The sequence below is a fragment of the Anabrus simplex genome, chromosome 8 (assembly GCF_040414725.1).
Source record: "Anabrus simplex isolate iqAnaSimp1 chromosome 8, ASM4041472v1, whole genome shotgun sequence".
Lineage (NCBI taxonomy): Eukaryota > Metazoa > Arthropoda > Insecta > Orthoptera > Tettigoniidae > Anabrus > Anabrus simplex.
The window spans coordinates 130998034-131016877 of NC_090272.1; the positions used below are offsets into that span (position 1 = coordinate 130998034).

The window sequence follows — 18844 nt, forward strand, 5'->3', positions numbered from 1 at the left end:
TGGGACAAAATTCTGGCACCTCGGTGTCTCCAAAATCGTTAACAAGTAGTTAGTGGGATGTAAAAACAGTAACATTACTATCCTTTATAAAGTTACAATCCTACTGTGAGATAAACCAAGATCAGGAGTACCAACAAAAAAAAAAAAGAAAAGCAGGAACATAACCCCCAATACAACTTTTCTTCCTCTCACCACATGAGAATACCTCAAAGGATCAATATCGTGCTTCCAGGAGACTGATAAAATCTCTGCACCTTAAATCCTTGTCTCAAATTCCCTGCCTTCCCAAAACACCCAGAACAAACACAAGACACATTACCTCACCTCATATCTACATACAATAGATTCAACAATCAGATTTGAGACCAACGAAAACCAGCCAGAAAAGGTCGATGCAGAAAAAAGAATTTAAAAAGAAACGGTGGACTTCTAAAAGCGAAAGTATAAGCTCTCATCCATCTCTGTAATCAGCTTGATGTTAGGTGCTCGAGGAACCATACCTACATTTTTTGTCAACTTCTGTAATACCTTTGGGCTGAATAGAGTTTTCATCTATAACATCGCGATTACCACACTCAAGAAGTCCATCATGATCTTCAAGAACCATGCTTGCGGACCTCAAATAAATGTTTTACATGCCTCACTCAATTGCTACACACTTAACATCGTATGATCACATTATCTACTGTATCCAAATCCATTATTGTTGTTAAGGTACTCTTTGTCTTTGGGCAACCTGCAGCTGTTGCAGGAAGATTGTATAATAAATAAGATTACATGAATGGACAGATGACAATGCTCAGTAACAAATTCTAATATATACCCCTACTCAGGCTAAAAGACCCTATAATCTAGCAGACTAAGCAAGTTAATTTTGAAGACATGACAATCCAGAAAAAAAATTAAAATAAGAACTATGAAATTGAAGACTTTTAACAAAGACATAACACCATGAACTTTACCCCCAAAATTACAATGAATTTAGAGTAGCTAAGAAAAACAAAATTTAATGACCTGTGATGTTATAAATATCTCTGAGTAACAATAAGGAAACCAAAATTCTGAGGGAAACTTCCTTAGCACAATATAATTCACATAATGATAATGAATGACAAGATCCTATGTCTAACCATCTAACAGAAATGCAAAAGATTGCTAAAGAATCTAATATTAGATGAAAGTCAGGCTTCAGACACATGCCATGAGCAGAAGTGCACAACCATGACCCATCAGTTGCCCTTGTAAGCCTCAGCATATCTTGGTCTAATAATACAGTGATCATAATTTCACCCTATGAGGCTGACAAAGTCCTTATAGGCACCCTTCCTACGACTCATAGGATTACACAGGATAAAATAAAATATAAAATATGCAGAAATGAATAATTGCATGATAGAAAAGCTCAAGAGTTGATCAAGGAAAATTTTCAGTCGGGCTCAGATACCCCATAATCTTCCAGGTGATGAGAAATTTAGAAACTGACCAGGAATGTACCAAGTAATCCCATACTTACTCAGATTCGAACCAAGATACATTTGATGACCAAAACACAATATAAAACATGTAACCCCCAAATAACATTTTGAAAACAAGAAACACATGCATATGGAAAGTTACAAAGTTGATTACAGAAATTTAGAGAGCACACTGAGCAAAACATGGCATATCAGAAAATTTTAAATGAACACAAACACTAACCCAGAATAAAAATGTTATCACATACCAAAAAACTAAAAACAAAATTGGAAAGAAATTTACCAGAACACCCGATTTACTTTAAAGAATTAATATGCAGAAACTTTACCAAAATAATTACAAAGGTTAACTGATGGTTTTACTCCAGAATTACAAAACTGATGACCAAAATGCTATGAAACTCCATGCTATAAACCTATTGACACGCATATGATTATGGGTATGACAATAATCACACTTAAAATGATGTTGTCTGGAAGAAAAAGAAGAATGTAACTGAAGGTAATTTCAAGATGGATAAGTGCATACAAATTCAATGTAAGTTAAGCACCCAATTCCCTTCAACAGATACCATTATCAGCTGGGCAAAAGATAGCAGGCATGAATCAACACAGCTTTGAACACAGAGTAAGAACGTAACTCAGTATAATAATACCAATATAAATGGTCTGTTATTGGACATTATAAATGTTCCAGCTAACTCATTCCTGGTTGCCAGCGTTTCACCCTCATGTGCTAGGTTGGGCTCATCAGTTGGTACCTAGCACACCTACCAAGACGCTGGCTAATGCATACCGTGGAGGCCACTGAGTAGGCTACTTAGAGCCACCAGCAGTGCCAATGCACTATGAGAGACTTAGTCTCTCTACCAAAAATTGATGCCTGCTTGGCCATCAGATGATATAGATGTTGATTCCCATAGGGAACCCAAAATATTTGTCCATAAATGGTCCGTTATTGGACATTATAAATTTTCCAGCCAACTCATTCCTGGTTGCCAGCGTTTCGCCCTCATGTGCTAGGTTGGGCTCATCAGTTGGTACCTAGCATACCTACCAGGACGCTGGCTAGTGTATATCGTGGTGGCCACTGAGTAGGCTACTTAGAACCACCCTCAGTGCCAATGCACTATGAGAGACTTTGTCTCTTTACCAAAAATTGTTGCCTGCTTGGCTATCAGATATAGATGTTGATTCCCATAGGGAACCCAAAATATTTGTCCTGAATGAGTAAATTTATAATACCAATATAAATGGTCCGTTATTGGACATTATAAATTTTCCAACTATCTCATTTCTGGTTGCCAGCATTTTGTCCTCATGTGCCAGGTTGGGCTCATCAGTTGGTACCTAGCACACCTATCTATATCATCTGATGGCCAAGCAGGCATCAATTTTTGGTAAAGAGACAGTCTCTCATAGTGCATTGGCACTGCCAGTGGCTCTAAGTAGCCTACTCAGTGGCCTCCATGGTATGCACTAGCCAGCGTCTTGGTAGGTATGCTAGGTACCAATTGATGAGCCCAACCTAGCACATGAGGGCGAAACGCTGGCAACCAGGAATGAGTTAGCTGGAAAATTTATAATGTCCAATAACGGACCATTTATATTGGTATTATTGTACTGAGTTACGTTCTTACTCTGTGTTCAAAGCTGTGTTGATTCATGCCTGCTATCTTTTGCCCAGCTGATAATGGTATCTGTTGAAGGGAGTTGGGTGCTTAACTTACATTGAATTTGTATGCACTTATCCATCTTGAAATTACCTTCAGTTACATTCTTCTTTTTCTTCCAGACAACATCATTTTAAGTGTGATTATTGTCATACCCGTAATCATATGCATGTCAGTAGGTTTATAGCATGGAGTTTCATAGCATCTTGGTCATCAGTTTTGTAATTCTGGAGTAAAACCATCAGTTAACCTTTGTAATTATTTTGGTAATGTTTCTGCGTATTAATTCTTTAAAGTAAATCGGGTGTTCTGGTAGATTTCTTTCCAATTTTGTTTTTAGTTTTTTGGTATGTGATAACATTTTTATTCTGGGTTAGTGTTTGTGTTCATTTAAAATTTTCTGATATGCCATGTTTTGCTCAGTGTGCTCTCTAAATTTCTGTAATCAACTTTGTAACTTTCCATATGCATGTGTTTCTTGTTTTCAAAATGTTATTTGGGGGTTACATGTTTTATATTGTGTTTTGGTCATCAACTGTGCCTTGGTTCGAATCTGAGTAAGTATGGGATTACTTGGTACATTCCTGGTCAGTTTCTAAATTTCTCATCACTTGGAAGATTATGGGGTATCTTAGCCCGACTGAAAATTTTCTTTGATCAACTCTTGAGCTTTTCTATCATGCAATTATTCATTTCTGCATATTTTATATTTTATTTTATCCTGTGTAATCCTATGAGTCGTAGGAAGGGTGTCTATGAGGACTTTGGACAGCCTCATAGGGTAAAATTATGATCACCGTATTATTAGACCGAGATATGCTGAGGCTTACAAGGGCAACTGATGGGTCATGGTTGTGCACTTCTGCTCATGGCATGTGTCTGAAGTCTGACTTTCATGTAATATTAGATTCTTTAGCAATCTTTTGCATTTCTGTTAGATGGCAACCCCAACGCCCGACGTGGCACATGCTGGTCAAGAGGAGGGGAGCACATCCAGCAAGATCGAGGAAGAAAGAAGATACAATCTACGTACAAGGCAAAGTCCACGAGTGTGACAAAGTGTGGAAATTGTTTCAAGTTATAGGGGGGATATTGACGCAAGTGTGATAACAGTTATAACTTGAAAACAATGTTCTCTCACCCATGGCTAACTAATGCAAATATCGAGTTCTAATTATTATTATTATTATTATTATTATTATTATTATTATTATTATTTTACGATCACGATGATTATTATCATCTTACAATTATTATTATTGTACGTATAGCTGTTAAGTGTTACATCCATTTGGTATTGGTATTATTATTATTATTATTATTATTATTATTACATGCGATATGATCGTGTTGTTTTTAAGGTTATGTCATGAAACAGGCACATCTATAAGGAGACGATCTTGACGGTGACAAGTGAGTCATCGGAAGTTAGTTATTGAGAGTTACTGTTAAGTGAGTGGTTGGAAGTTATTGGTTGAAGAGTCATGGTGTAGGAAGGTTATACTTGTGACCACTTGACCGACATGTCTTTAAGCAGTCAACTGTTTTATTTGTGTTTCAATGTTGTCATCTCGATGTCCAGCGATTGGCAGTTGTCCTTAAATGTCGGTTTGTGATGTGAATGTTTCGTTTTTGACAATAGTGATTAAGGTTATGTGTATAATTTGTAAATACGTGTAAATAAAATAATTGTACCTACTGACAAGCTGCCTCTGTGGATTAGTTGGCAGAGGTGGTCGGATTTTTGAAGGGCGGGAAAAAGTCCATTAGACACTCCATGTCGTACGATGTCGGCATGTAAAAGATCTCTGCTGACACATTTGGTGTTTACCCGACAAATTCATTAAATCTCAGCCATAGACGCCCAAGAGAGTTTCAGTTTACTCGGTCTGCCATCTAGTGGGCCTAGAGTAAAACGGAACGTCGAAATTGACGAGCAGACAGCCAGATGGCGTCAAATTGAAATGTCTGCACACAGTAGCTGAGGCCATACAATTATTATTATTATTATTATTATTATTATTATTATTATTATTATTATTATTATTATTATTATTATTATTATTATTATTATTTACCTACTGACAGCATCTCGTGTGCGTCTGTGTGGATACATTAATACCACTTACTGCAATTTACAAACTTCATCATATAGATCCGTATTGATATAGCTTAATTAAGAATAATTCTTAACATACCACTTAGTCGAGCAGCTCGTCTCCTTCTCCCAAGTCTTACCAGCCCAAACTTATCAAATTTTTTGTAACGCTACTCTTTTGTCGGAAATCACCCAGAACGAATCAAGCTGCTTTTCTTTGGATTTTTTCAATTCTTGAATCAAGTAATCCTGGTGAGGGTCCCCTATACCGGAACCATACTCTTGTTGGGGATCTTACCAGAGACTTATATGCCCTCTCCTTTACATCCTTACTACAACCCCTAAATACCCTCTTAACCATGTGCAGAGATCTGTACCCTGTGTTTACAATCCCATTTATATGATTACCCCAATGAAGATCTTTCCTTACGTATATTAACACCTGTAATACTACCTGTAATATTCTTACATTTTTTAATTCTAAATTCAGTGCACTTTTCTGCCAGGTACTTACAATGATTCCCATAAGGAACTTTCACCCCATCAATGTAGTATTCAATTTAGAGGACTTTTCCTATTTGTGAAACTCACAACCTGACTTTTAATTCCATTTATCATCATACCATTGCGTACTGTCCATTTCACAACATTGAGGTCATTTTGCAGTGGCTCTCAATCTTGTAACTTACTTATTACTCTGTACAGAATAACATCATATGCAAAAAGCCTTATCTCTCACTTCTTTACTCATAGATATATAAGAAAAACATTAAGGTCTAGTAATACTGCCGTGAGGAATTCCCCTCTTAATAATTAAAGGGTCAGATAAGGCTTTGCCTACTTTAATTCTCTGAGTTCTGTTTTCTAGAAATATAGCCACCCATTCAGTCACCCTGTTCTCTAGTTCAGTTTCATTCATTTTTGCCAGTGCTCTCCCATGATCCATCCTATCAACTGCCTTAGACAAGTCAATCACAATACAGTCCATTTGATCTCCTGAATACAAGATATCTGCTATAACTTGCTGGAATCCTAAATATTGTGGGATGACGAGGTGGTTTGTTTACTACTATTTACATAAATAAACACGGCCTTAAGTGATAAATAAGGGACATTAAAGAGTCCAGCTGCACCTCTCGTTCTTACGTCACCTTGTAAAACACTTGAAACTGCTTAATCAATATCTTCCTCTGTTCCTTTCCGCGTGTACCATCTGCAACGTATAAAGAATAAAAATTTTTTTTTTCCTGTCTAAAATAATTTGGTTGCACTGAACACGTGGAAAAGTTTTTACTGGACAGAATAGCCCCCATATTTCTGAGCGGAGTACCCCCAAATCTGAAGTTTAAAAATGCGCGCCTTGCGAGAGCTGTGTCAGAGAAAATGCACTACCTACTCAACTTTCAGATTACCAGGGGCCATGCTTCTCTTCAAAAAAGGAAGCCGGAAGAAATGTAGCAATTATAGAGGGATCACTTTATTGTCTCATGGTTTGACAATATTTGAGAAAATACTTGAAAAAAGTCTAAGGAAAATAATAGAACCACAACTACAGGAGGAACAATATCGATTCAGAGAACACCGATCAACTACCGATCTCATATTTGCACTTAGAATACTGTTAGAAAAGCATTGGGAGAAGGGCAAAGACTTAACACTAGTGTTTTTGGATCTCGAAAAAGCATTTGATAGTGTTCCAAGGAAGACTATATGGGAATGCTTAAGAAAGAAAAATGTACCTAAAGGTCTTATCCAGAAAGTTAAAATGCTTTACGAAGACTGCTGCAGTTGCGTACATATAGGAAATGGTAATTCTGATTGGTTCCAAACCACTAAAGGAGTGCAACAAGGCAGTACCCTTTCACCCTTACTTTTTATCACTGTCATGGATGAAGTCATGAAAGAAATTAAGCAGAAGAACAATATGGATATCAATGCATTTGCATTTGCAGATGATGTAGTAATTTGGGGAAATACAGAGAAGGAAGTCCAAGAGAGGCTGAACACCTGGAATGAACATTTGAAAGCACACGGATTAACAATAAATAAATCGAAAACTGTTACTATGTCTGTCAACAGGCAGAAGAAGAAAGGAAAAATAATGATGGAAGGTACACAGCTGGAAATAGTAGACCAATATAAATATCTTGGGTGCATCATTTCAAGTGATAACAGAATACAGCATGAGATTAACAACCGCATTCAAAAATCAGCTCAGTTTTACCATCAAGTTCGGAATCTCCTGTGGAACGAACAAGTTCCCTTAAGATCAAAGCAGATTCTATTCCAATCATACTTCACCCCATACTAACATATGGCCTAGAAACGTGCACAACAACCCAACAAGTGGATAGCAAACTATAAGCCGCAGAAATGAAGTTCCTACGTACTATGGTACAGAGGACAAAAAGGGACAGGGTAAGGAATGAAAGAATAAGGGAGGAAGCTGGTGTGTACCCATCCCTGAATGAAAAAATAACATGGGTCCGTTTGAAATGGTTTGGCCATGTCAAACGACTGGACGATGGAAGGACAGCAAAACAGTGGTTACACACAGTCGTGGCCGGAAAACGACCGGTAGGAAGACCTAGGAAGAGATGGCTGGACCAAGTGAAAGAGGACATAGGAACAAGAGGAGTCAGCTGGGATGTCGTCTTGAGAGAAGAGTGGTACATGGACAGACAGAAGTGGAGAGTGCTCGTAAACCACACCCGGGCAACTGGAGTGGAAAACTGATGATGATGATGATGATGATGATGATGATGATGATGATGCTTGCAGGAAAAAATGGCCACACTGCTGTGGATGCTGTGCCTTAAGTTGCAAACACAATATTTATTTATGAAAACAGTTTTTTCCTATACAAACTAATATACCTTACAATATTCTTCATTTGTTTCCCAACTCTCAGACTGTAAGTCTCAAACAAACTATAGATCTAATAGCACAGAGACTACTGGTCACAATGAACACGAAGGGAGATGTCACATGCGCAAGGTGGCTTCTCACTACAACTTCTGCCTATTTTGGGCAGGAAAGCCCTGTAGGCAGAATAGCCCCGCCCTGCACTTTGTGGGCTTTTCCTTCTTAATTTGATCCTCTACGATCAGATGTAAAGTCAGGATTGCTTCATGTATTCCTATATTTCTTCTGAAGCCAAACTGATCTTCTCCCAACACAGCTTCAGCTTGTATTTCCATTAAAATCCACAGCCTGTTTCCAGTCATTGGACTGGGTCAGGAATGGAATGAATGAAGCCCCCATCTAGCGGCGAGGATAAGAAATGTGCCGGCTGCCGAAGCATGTCGCACTTCTCTGGGGCAATGATGATTAATGAATGATTAATGAAATGGAATGATATTTGGAGAGTGTTGCTGGAATGAAAGATGACAGGGGAAACTGGAATACCCGGAGAAAAACCTGTTCTGCCTCCGCTTTGTCCAGCACAAATCTCACATGGAGTGACCAGGATTTGAACCACAGTATCCAGCGGTGAGTGGCCGGCGTGCTGCCACCTGACCCACGGAGGCTTCTCTTCTGTAAATAATATGTATTATGCAGGCATGAGATCCTAAAAAATGGGGCGGTAGTTTTCACCCTTGTCACCACCTGCTTTCTTAGCCAAAGGTAAAATGTAGGTATAACAACATTCTGTCTAAAATTGGACGGCACTTCTCCTCTATCATACATCTTACACACTAAATAGAGTAACCTTACCATGCTGGTTTCTCCTAAGGCAATCGGTAATTCCGAGGGTATGTCATCAGTTCCAGGTATTTTGTTCATATTTAAGTCTCTGAATGCTTTGTTGAATTCTGACCTCAAAATGGGTTTCCTGTTTCATGAGCATCTGTGGCCTCTTCCTGTTCCAGAACCTTATCGTCTACTTCTTTTCCTTGATACAATTGTTGAATATGTTCCTTCCATCTTTCTGCCTTGGCTTCTTTCCTTAGAAGTGGTTTTCCATCTGAGCTTTTAATATTCATACATCTGGTTTTCCTTTCTCCAAAGGTATCCTTTTCCTCTATGCAGCATCTACTTTTCCTACAACCATACTGAACCTTCAACATCCTTGAACTTTTCTTTCAACCATTCATCATTTGTTGTCCTACAATTTCTATCTACTTCATTCCTTAATATCCTGTATATTTTTCTGCAACCTCCCTCCCCCCCCACCTCATTTTTCTCATTCTTGTATTTTTACCATTCGTCAATCAGGTGCAGTGTCTCCTGAATTATCCACTGATTCTTACTTGATCTTATCTTTCTTCTTAAGCTTTCTTCAGCAACCCTACTGATTTTATTCTTCACGACTGTCCACTCTTCATCTATTAGGTTTTCTTCAGCCTTTTAATTTAATTCTTAAGCAATGTTTCTTGAAACAATCCTTCACTCTCTTTTCCTTCATCTTTTCTAGATCCCATCTTCTTACATTCCTTCCATTTTTCAGTTTCTTCAACTTCAGACGGCATTTCATGACCACCAAGTTGTGGTCAGAGTTCACGTCTGCTCCTGGGAAGGTCTTGCAATCCACTACCTGGTTTCTGAATCTCTGCCTAATCATAATGAAGTCTATTTGATACTTTCTAGTGTCTCCATGCCTTGTACATGTATACAGTCATCATTTGTTTTATTTAAAACAACTAATAGTGTTATGGGATACAAGGGCAGTAGAGGGTAAAAAGCAGTAGGGTCTAGGCAACTGGACAAATGACCACACAAAAAAAAAAAAAAAAAAATCAAATTTTGAGTATCATCATCATCATTTCTCCTTATCCAGATCTTGCCTGGTCAGGGTATTTATGGCACTTCTCCATCTTCCTCTTTCCTTCCACCATTCCTCTTTCACGATCTTGCCTCAGTCTAAATTTCGTCTTCATATGCTGCTCTTCACTGATTCAATCCACCTTGTTCTAGGGCTTTCTCTTGCTCTCTTGCTCTCGCACTTTGCCTCCAGCATCTGTCTTGGAATTCTATTCTCCTCCATCCTCTACTAGGTACTAGGAAATTTTGAATATATATATATATATATATATATATGCTAAATGATCTTTTCTTTTCTATGTTCTTTTCTATCAACAACAACAATAACAATTGAATGAAAGATAAATATTTAGAAGTTTACAACAAGGCAGTAACAATGACCGGGGAGTATCAACCCCCAATTTCAAAGACTAATAAGTCCATACACACCTTTGGTATATACGTAAGAAGCCTGAGCTTGACCACAACTTGGTAGTCATAAAATGCTGTCTGAAGAAATTGAAAAAAAATGAAGAAACGTAAGAAGATGGGATCTAGAAAAGTTGAAGGAAAAGAGAGTGAAGGAGGGGTATTGAACTCACAACTTTAACTTTCAGTGGCCAAAGGGGCCTAGTATTCACATCCAGATACCTCTTAGTACACTAGAAGCTTATCAGTTTTTGCACCATGTGACACTTGCCGCCTTTAATTCAGAGAGAAGCAACAACATAACATATGGATCATCATTATCATCATCATTTCTTCACTCCAGCAAACTGGGTATGATTGTGTACGAGCCTTCTCCAGTTTGTCCTGTCCATTCAAAGATGTTCATATATGTGACGACAGTTTACATCTCTAATTTCAAGGTCCTTGAAAATCTGCTTCTCCCAAACATCACAAGGTCGTCTTCTTGGTCTCTTCCCAGGACCTCTGCAGTTAAGTGTGCTTGAGGAGTAATGTGGGGATCAATCCTTTTCATGTGACCATACTATCCCAAAAGAAACAGGAGCAGAGGCTCATACTACATGGCCAAGAATGAAATGAATAAAGGTTAATAGAAAAGGCTGAAAACAAAATAGAATGGGATACTGAACCCTGCCAAGCAATTCCCTGACATGATTTGCCATAAGACCTAATGGGACAGAAAGCCCGGTGACACAGAAGATAAGCCATACTACGTTTGGTGACTAAGACGGGAAAGAGAATTACTAACCGAAATGCAAGATGAAAAATTTAGGAAATTTTAAAAGCTTAGTCATCAAAACACAAGGTGAACAAGGAAAATGAGAGTCCATACTCGTACATCCTTAAGACATTACAAGACACCCACTTGGGTGGTTACACTCCATCCAGAAACACCCTAGAAATCTACACATTACAAAATTAAATTAAGATAGCCTACATTAAAATTATAATAAACACAGGTCAGCCATAACTGTTACATGCTACAGGAGAAAGCTGGTATCTTCCCGACACCACATGCAAGTAAATTCACATGATAAAGTCTAGCGGCCTACCTTAGAATTGCCCCTGCTCACCTATAGCCCCATGTGAAGAGAACTTCACAGACTGCAGCACTGTTCACGGTCATATCCAGATGGGTACACAAGGTCCAAGATTACCCCTATTTATAGGGGCAAGCTGGGTGGTGATTGGTTGGTTTAAATAGAAATCACACTAGTGGCAACTCAGAAACAAATGAATTAAGCTATCAAGTGCCAACCTCCAAACAGTTACAATACTCTTAATAAATGATACACATTCCAAGCCCCTATGTGGCACTCCAAAATCAAAAGTAGTGACATCTGTTAATAAACTTGAAAATTATGTGTTTTTCATTGAGTTCAGACTGTCTTCATGAGACTTACTGCCTTGAGGCATTTAAGGTGTTGCCTGCCTACTAGGGAGAGGCCTTACTGATGGTTCAGTTAGCTAGGACTAAATTATGATCAGTACAGAATTCTGCCAGCCGACTTCCTCTTTCATTCCTTTATCCCAGTCCGGGTTCTCCTACTACATTACCTTCTTTTCCTTGGTCTATCACTACAGTCCTGTCTAGGGTTGCCAGGGTTTTGAAATTCCAATAAGGGACAGGTTATGTCAACACAACATAACGACATTTGCTCCAGAAAACTCTTGAGATATAATTTACTGTACTGGGTATGATTACATTGTATGCACAAACTTTATTACAGCATTTTGCAGTTTCATATTCAACATAAAAAGTTTAAAACCCGTATTTTCTTTACTTTTTTTTTTTCCTGGTGTGAAAATGGGAATCTACGGAAAACAATTTTCAGGGCTGCCGACAGTGGGGTTCGAACCTACTATCTCCCGAATACTGGACACTGGTCGCACTTAAGCGACTGCAGCTATCGAGCTCGGTTTTCTTTACTTTTAACTTTTTTTTTTCCCAATAATGCTAAATCTCCTTTATTTGCACTTTAGTACAACACTAGTATGAACTGTCCTACTCACTCCAATACAGCACAACACAAACTGTCAGCTTTAATAATTTTTGCTAAAAGAATTTGAAAATGAAAGAATTCAGGGTTGCTGGTTGACACAAAACAGATGCCTGTGTGTCCTGCTCCCGCGGGTCCCGCGCTTCGGCTCGGCGCCAACTGTTCACTCGCCTACTTCATGTTTCGGTCTAAGTGTAGAATCGCTAGATGAACAATGAACTGAAATGCAGGATTGGTAAATACTACTGTAAATAGCTCATGTTAACCATAGTAGAAATGAGTTGTTAAAACGGGACGGTATTTCAGTCCATCAAATACGGGAAATCCCATATAGAATTCCATCATAATTATATTCTCATCTCCTTTTACATATTATATTAAATCTTCTTTTTTGTCATACATTAATTTTTTCATCATCCGCTGAACTTGTTGACATATAGACCTGCACTATTGTGGTGGGCATTAGATTTGTGTCTATCTTGACAACAATAATCTGTTCACTATGGTGGTCATAGCAGCTTACCTGCCCCCCCCCTCCCCCCCCCCCCCCGTTTTCTTATTAATTTATTAATGAACTCCTGCATTTCCCATTTCCTTTTGTGTTGATAATTCTGTAGTTGCTAGTTCAAAAATCCATCTCCCTTTTCAGATTCTCTAACCTACCACGATGATTTAAACTTCTAAGATTCCATGCTCTGACTGGCAGAATGTTGGTATTCAACTTCCTGATGATTGCCCCATCTCATGTAGTTGTCCCCTCCTGGAGATCCAAATGGGGGACTATTTTACCTCCAGTATATTTCACCTGGCCATCATTAGTACATCATTCATTCATGTAGAGAGAGATGTATGCCCTCAGGAGTCAATTATGGGTGTAGTTTCCCATTGTTTTCAGCCGTGTAACAGTATCAACATAACTAAGCCATGCTAATTATTATTGATGCTTGCTTGTTGTTTTAAGGGGCCTAACATCGAAAGTCATCGGCCCCGCTAATTATTATTACAAGGCCACATCAGTCAATTATCCAGACTGCCACCCTTCTTCATCATCATCATCATCATCATCATCATTATTATTGTACATTTCCAGTTTTCTGGTTACTGTTAATGAGCCTCTTCCACTTCTTCCTGTCCATATACAACTTGTCATGGAGAACATCATCCACTGTCCATCCTCTGGTAACTAGATCAACCTTGATTATGTCCATCCATCGGGTTTTAGGTGTTCCCGCAGGTCTTTTCCCCTCCACCTGTCTTTCCAAATTTATTCTGGCTGTTCTTGTAGGCTCCATCCTCATCACATGCCCATACCACCATAGTCTGCATGTGCCGATTCGGTCTAATAGCGATGTCTTTATTTTGGCTTCTTTCCTCACCTCCTAATTTCTTAACTTGTCTATCTTGGTCTTTTAAAGATAAAAATTTCATTGTTCCGTATTGAAATTATTGATGTTAAAAATTAAATATTTGAATAGGTTGAACCTCCTTTTCAAATATTTAATTTTTAATATCTTGGTCTTCTCGATGGTGGATCTAAGAAATTTCATCTCTGATGCTTGTAGTCATGATGAATCTCGTTTTGTGAGGGTGCACGCTTCAATCCAGGTCAATATTGGTATGAAATAGCTGTTAAACATCATCAGTTTGGCCAGTTTTGGAATCATGCCATTTCATAAAAGTTTTCTTACTTGTTAGTAGAATTCTGATCCCTTTTGCACTCTGTAATTTCCTTTCTGACCAAATTATGACTGGAGATTACACTTCCAAGGTAAGGAAAACTATCCACACACTCTAGCTGGTGGTCTCCTAGTTTTACACTTGCTGGACGCTCTTCTCTGTTGACTGCCATCACCCTTGCAACTTCCAAAAGGCTACTACTTCCCTATCGATGAAACATTTTGTTTGTCTAGTCTCTCGATAGATACCCATTTGATATCTTTGCACCTATGGCTTGGCTACCTGCTTCATGTACAAACCTCCCCACTGCAGCAAGATCATATGGTAGACAGGAGAGGGACAATTGATTATGCATTAAGTAAGTGCCTGTATCTCTTATAATCTGTGTCAAGCTGTTTTTGTTGTGGTCATTTTTATGAAGTAAACGTATTTAAGCCTGACACAAATTATATTTATCACAGTGGTTTTTTCTGCTGAGTGCTGCGTATGAAGTGGGTGGGATAAGGCAGCAACATAGGAGATGCTTGGTTGGACAGTTCTGAGTAGCCTCTTAAGGCCATAATTTTTCCCATTTAACTCAGACTATAATCGTGTCAAGTGAATGTTGGTACTAATAATATTGGTAAAAATACACTTTACTGCATTGTGTTGTGAATCATATGTGCAGGCTAATCTTATGTTGTTCACTTTTTAATCTGTGCTTAAATGACTTTCTTCTTTCAGATATAATTCTGTTACCATATGCTTTCTTTTTCAGATAGTTTATAAATCTGTTTATTCAAAATTAGTTTCAGCAGACTGAAGAACTTAACAGTTACTGATAACACTTGTTAATATGAAGATTTATATATTGTTTTCAGGTTGTTTCTTTTTCTTCCAGTAAATTATATCTGCCTATAATGATGCCATCTGTGAGGCATTGTATGTCACTGTTACCTCGTCGAGGACTTCCTTTGTTATCGCCATCAAGTTGTCCAGCATTTTTTCCTCTGCAGCGACAGTTTGCCTCTGGAGAGAAATTGGTTGATGTAGCAGTGAACGATAAAACAGGTGAAGACATGCATAATTATTATGTTTATGTAGGGAAGTAGTTTTGATGTCAAGCACTATTATTCAGCTTAGTAGAACAACTACTAAGGACAGTACTTTAACTGCAGCATGTCTTAAAGGTGACTGTTGGTTTATTATGCTGTGACATAAGATTAGATCAAGCTGTTTGAGATTTTGAAGATGATTGGAACTAAGTGCAGAAAAAAAATACTATTTACAATTTGTACAAAGAACAAATAATACTCATAGGAGTAGAGTTTATAAATGTGAAACACAAGCCTGAAAAGAATGAGACAGAGTTACAGTCATTATATTCTTGGTAGCTTCCTCTGTGAATCAGTGGTAGAATGTCAACCTCCAGATCCCAAGACAACGGGTTCAAACCCAGCAGAGGTAGTCTGGCTTTTGAAGTCCATTCAACACTCTATGTCGTATGATGTCGGCATGTAAAAGATCTCTGGTAACACATCTGGTGTTTACCCGACAATAATTAAAAACATTTTACAGGTAAAATTTTAAGTATGGCATACGATATATGGTACAGTATATTATGTTACCTCTGTTATTATTATGCTAGTATTTTGAAATCTCGAAGCACTGTCCACATTTCAAAAGAATTTCTAGTTTAGACATATATAGTTTATTGCTAGTTTTTGCTTAGGTTTCCTGCTAATGAAGATAGGAGAGAAGTCTATTAAAAGAGAAAACTGGTTACCTACACCATGCACCAGAATAATATGTTTAGCACATTTCAAACTGGAATTATTTGATCAGTCCATGAAGAACGTTGTTTTGAAGGAAAATGTAGTTCTTACTATTTCTGATGAATTTCCTTCCTACCTACAGAATGCAAGTGGGTCACATCAGTAAAAATACTCATCATCACCATCAGCTATTTTCCGTTCCAGCAAGCCGGGTGCGGGTGTTTACGAACCTCTTCCGGTTCGTCCTGTCCATCCACAGGTGATAATTTGCTGCCAATTTACATCACGTTTGGCAAGGTCTTTTAAAATTTGCTTTTCCCAACTATCACAAGGCCTCCCTCTGGGCATCTTACCAATAACATTCCTTTCATAGTATGCTCGTGGGGTCCTAATTGGAGTCATCCTTCTCATATGTCCATACCATTGTAATCTGCTTAATTCTAAGGTTTCCAACAGGCTCCTGTCCAATCCAAGTTGTTGCCGAATACTTTCATTCCTTATTTTGTCTCTTCTTGTCTTTTGGAGACATGACCGAAGGAACTTCATTTCAGTGGCCTGTAGGTGACTTTATGCAGATCTACTTAATGTTGTTGCTTCCAATCCGTATGTTAGAATTGGTACAAGATATGTTTTGTACAGTGTGAGCTTGCAAGCTTGGGGAAATGAGTCATCCCAAAGTAATTGACGAATGGAATGGTAGGATTTTGATGCAGCTTGTAGTCTATTGCCTATTTCTTGGTTTATAGTATTGTCAGAAGTAACAAAGCTCTCTAAGTATTTGAAGTTATTGATAATGTCTACTTCTTCAGTTTGCACTCATAGGTGGACTGCTTCAGGATTTCGACTCATCACTAAATTGACGGTTTTAGTTTGGCTGATGATCATTCCCATTCTTTCAAATTCGTTTTGCCAATGATCTAGTTTAGCTTGAACTTCTGCTTCTGTCTCACCCCATAGCATAACATCATCAGCAAATACAAGTGCATCTGTTATCGGATGCTTCATTTTCACTGCTTTTTTAACCTCATCCATTATAGCAATTAAGAGAAGTGGTGATATACAACTTCCTTGTTGGAATCCGCTCTTGGTTTCAAAACAGTTTGACCTGCCTCCTTGAATTTGCACACAGCTCTTTGTCTCTCAATGTAGTTGTTTTATCTATGCTAACCAGGCATAATAATAAAAATAATAGTTGTTTTACTCGAGCTATAATCTCCACCATTGTCCGGTCCCAAGTCCAGAATGAGAAAGGAGGAGGGTTGGCTGATCAGGCACCCAGCTGTAAAACTGCTAAGGCTGAGTGTTGGACGGCGGTAAATAACCTGACTCCTTAAAGGGGCCAACGGCTTCGGGCGGATGAACTCCCTTAGGTGGGGTGATGGTCCCCTCAGTGGAGGAAATGACACTGGAATCCATCACTTGAAGACCCAATGGCAAACAAGCGGAGAAGGAACCCCTCACTTTGGTTCCCAGCGGTTGTGGAGGCGGATGAGGTCATGCCAGACGGACTGGATGTGAAGGCGCTACTCATTCATAACTGGAGTCTGCGGCAGTCCGTTGCAATCTCGGTGCCTAACCCTGCATGTGTCATATCACATGTGCCGCAGAATATGGCTTGGAGACCATAGTGACAGGGTCACTTCCTGGCAAGTCGGGATCTTCCTTAAACAAATCCACAGCAGTGGCACTTTTCCTGCTATTTTCTTCACTTTGATCTAGTCCAACAGCGATGGGACGAGGATGGTGGAGGCAGGTTTTGGGTAAAATGAGAGCCTCTAGTCCGGACCTGCACGTTGGTGGCAGATGTGAGATGGTCATCTTCATGAGACCCGGTGGCTGCTCAAGAATTCGGTCCTGTGTCTGGGTAGGCCTATGTAGGATCACTGCTGCCCACCCCAAATCCTAGAAAATGTGAGCTAAACATCAGAAGTCTCCCTTTCACCTGGATGGGCAGCCGCACCCAGCGGGTAACCCTACATGCAGTCGAAATGAACGTAAAATTATAGTTGTATCCTGGAATGCCAGAACATTGCTTGATAATGACAGCAGTGACAGACCAGAGAGAACAACAGCTCTCATCACCCATGAGCTTGCTAGACTAAACATAAATATCGCTGCACTGAGTGAAACTAGACCATCAGATGAAGGGAGGTTTGTTGAGTCTGGATCGGGCTATACCATTTTTTGGAAAGGGAAGGAGGATGGACAGAACCATTTTCATGGGGTTGAATTCACAGTTAAGACAAAACTGGTAAATGATCATCAGCTCACACCCATTGCATTCAGTGAAAGGCTCGTGTCACTCCGTATACCACTCTCCGAAGTTCATCACACTCATCTCTGCATATGCCCCCACCCTGAAAGCCGATGAAAAAACTAAGAACCATTTCTACCACCAGCTGAACTCCATCATCACCAAGATAGCATCATCAGACAAACTGCTACTGCTTGGAGACTTCAATGCCAGAGTGGGAAGGGATAATTGGTTGTGGGGAAGTGTAATGGGCAAACATGGTATTGGTAATTTCAATGCCAATGGTCTCCTACTTCTCAGCCTGTGTGCAGAACATGAGCTGTTTATCACTAACACTCAGTTTCATCTACCTAACAGTTACAAGACCATATGGATGCACCCATGATGTAAGCACTGGCACATCCCCTACTACGTCATCACCCGGCAGTCTGACAAGAAAGATGTTCTCATCACTAAGACTGAGAGGAGTATTGATGAGTATTGATGATTTTTGGACAGATCACAAACTTCTGATCTGTTGACTCAGAATATCCTTTCGTCTGAGACCAACTGTGCATCACCTAAGCAAGCCCCGACGCAAGTTTGCCACTTTCAACCTCTCAGTAAATCCACATTGTCAGACTTCCAAAATGCGATCATGAACCGATCGGCAAGCAAGCCAGTAAGCACAAATGACGTGGAGCAAGAATGGTCAATACTCCA

General features: G+C 39.1%; 1 protein-coding gene across 3 annotated transcripts in view; it reads left to right on the forward strand.

Annotated features, from left to right (window-relative positions):
* The window catches only part of LOC136878891 (enoyl-CoA delta isomerase 1, mitochondrial), a 204695-nt gene that overhangs the window by 25867 nt on the left and 159984 nt on the right, over window positions 1-18844 (forward strand). For all 3 annotated transcript variants that reach the window (XM_067152473.2, XM_067152472.2, XM_067152471.2), the window contains exon 2: window positions 15015-15184. In XM_067152473.2, coding sequence (XP_067008574.1) covers window positions 15034-15184 — 151 coding nt within the window. In that variant the 5' untranslated portion in view covers window positions 15015-15033. The remainder of the gene's footprint in view (window positions 1-15014; window positions 15185-18844) is intronic.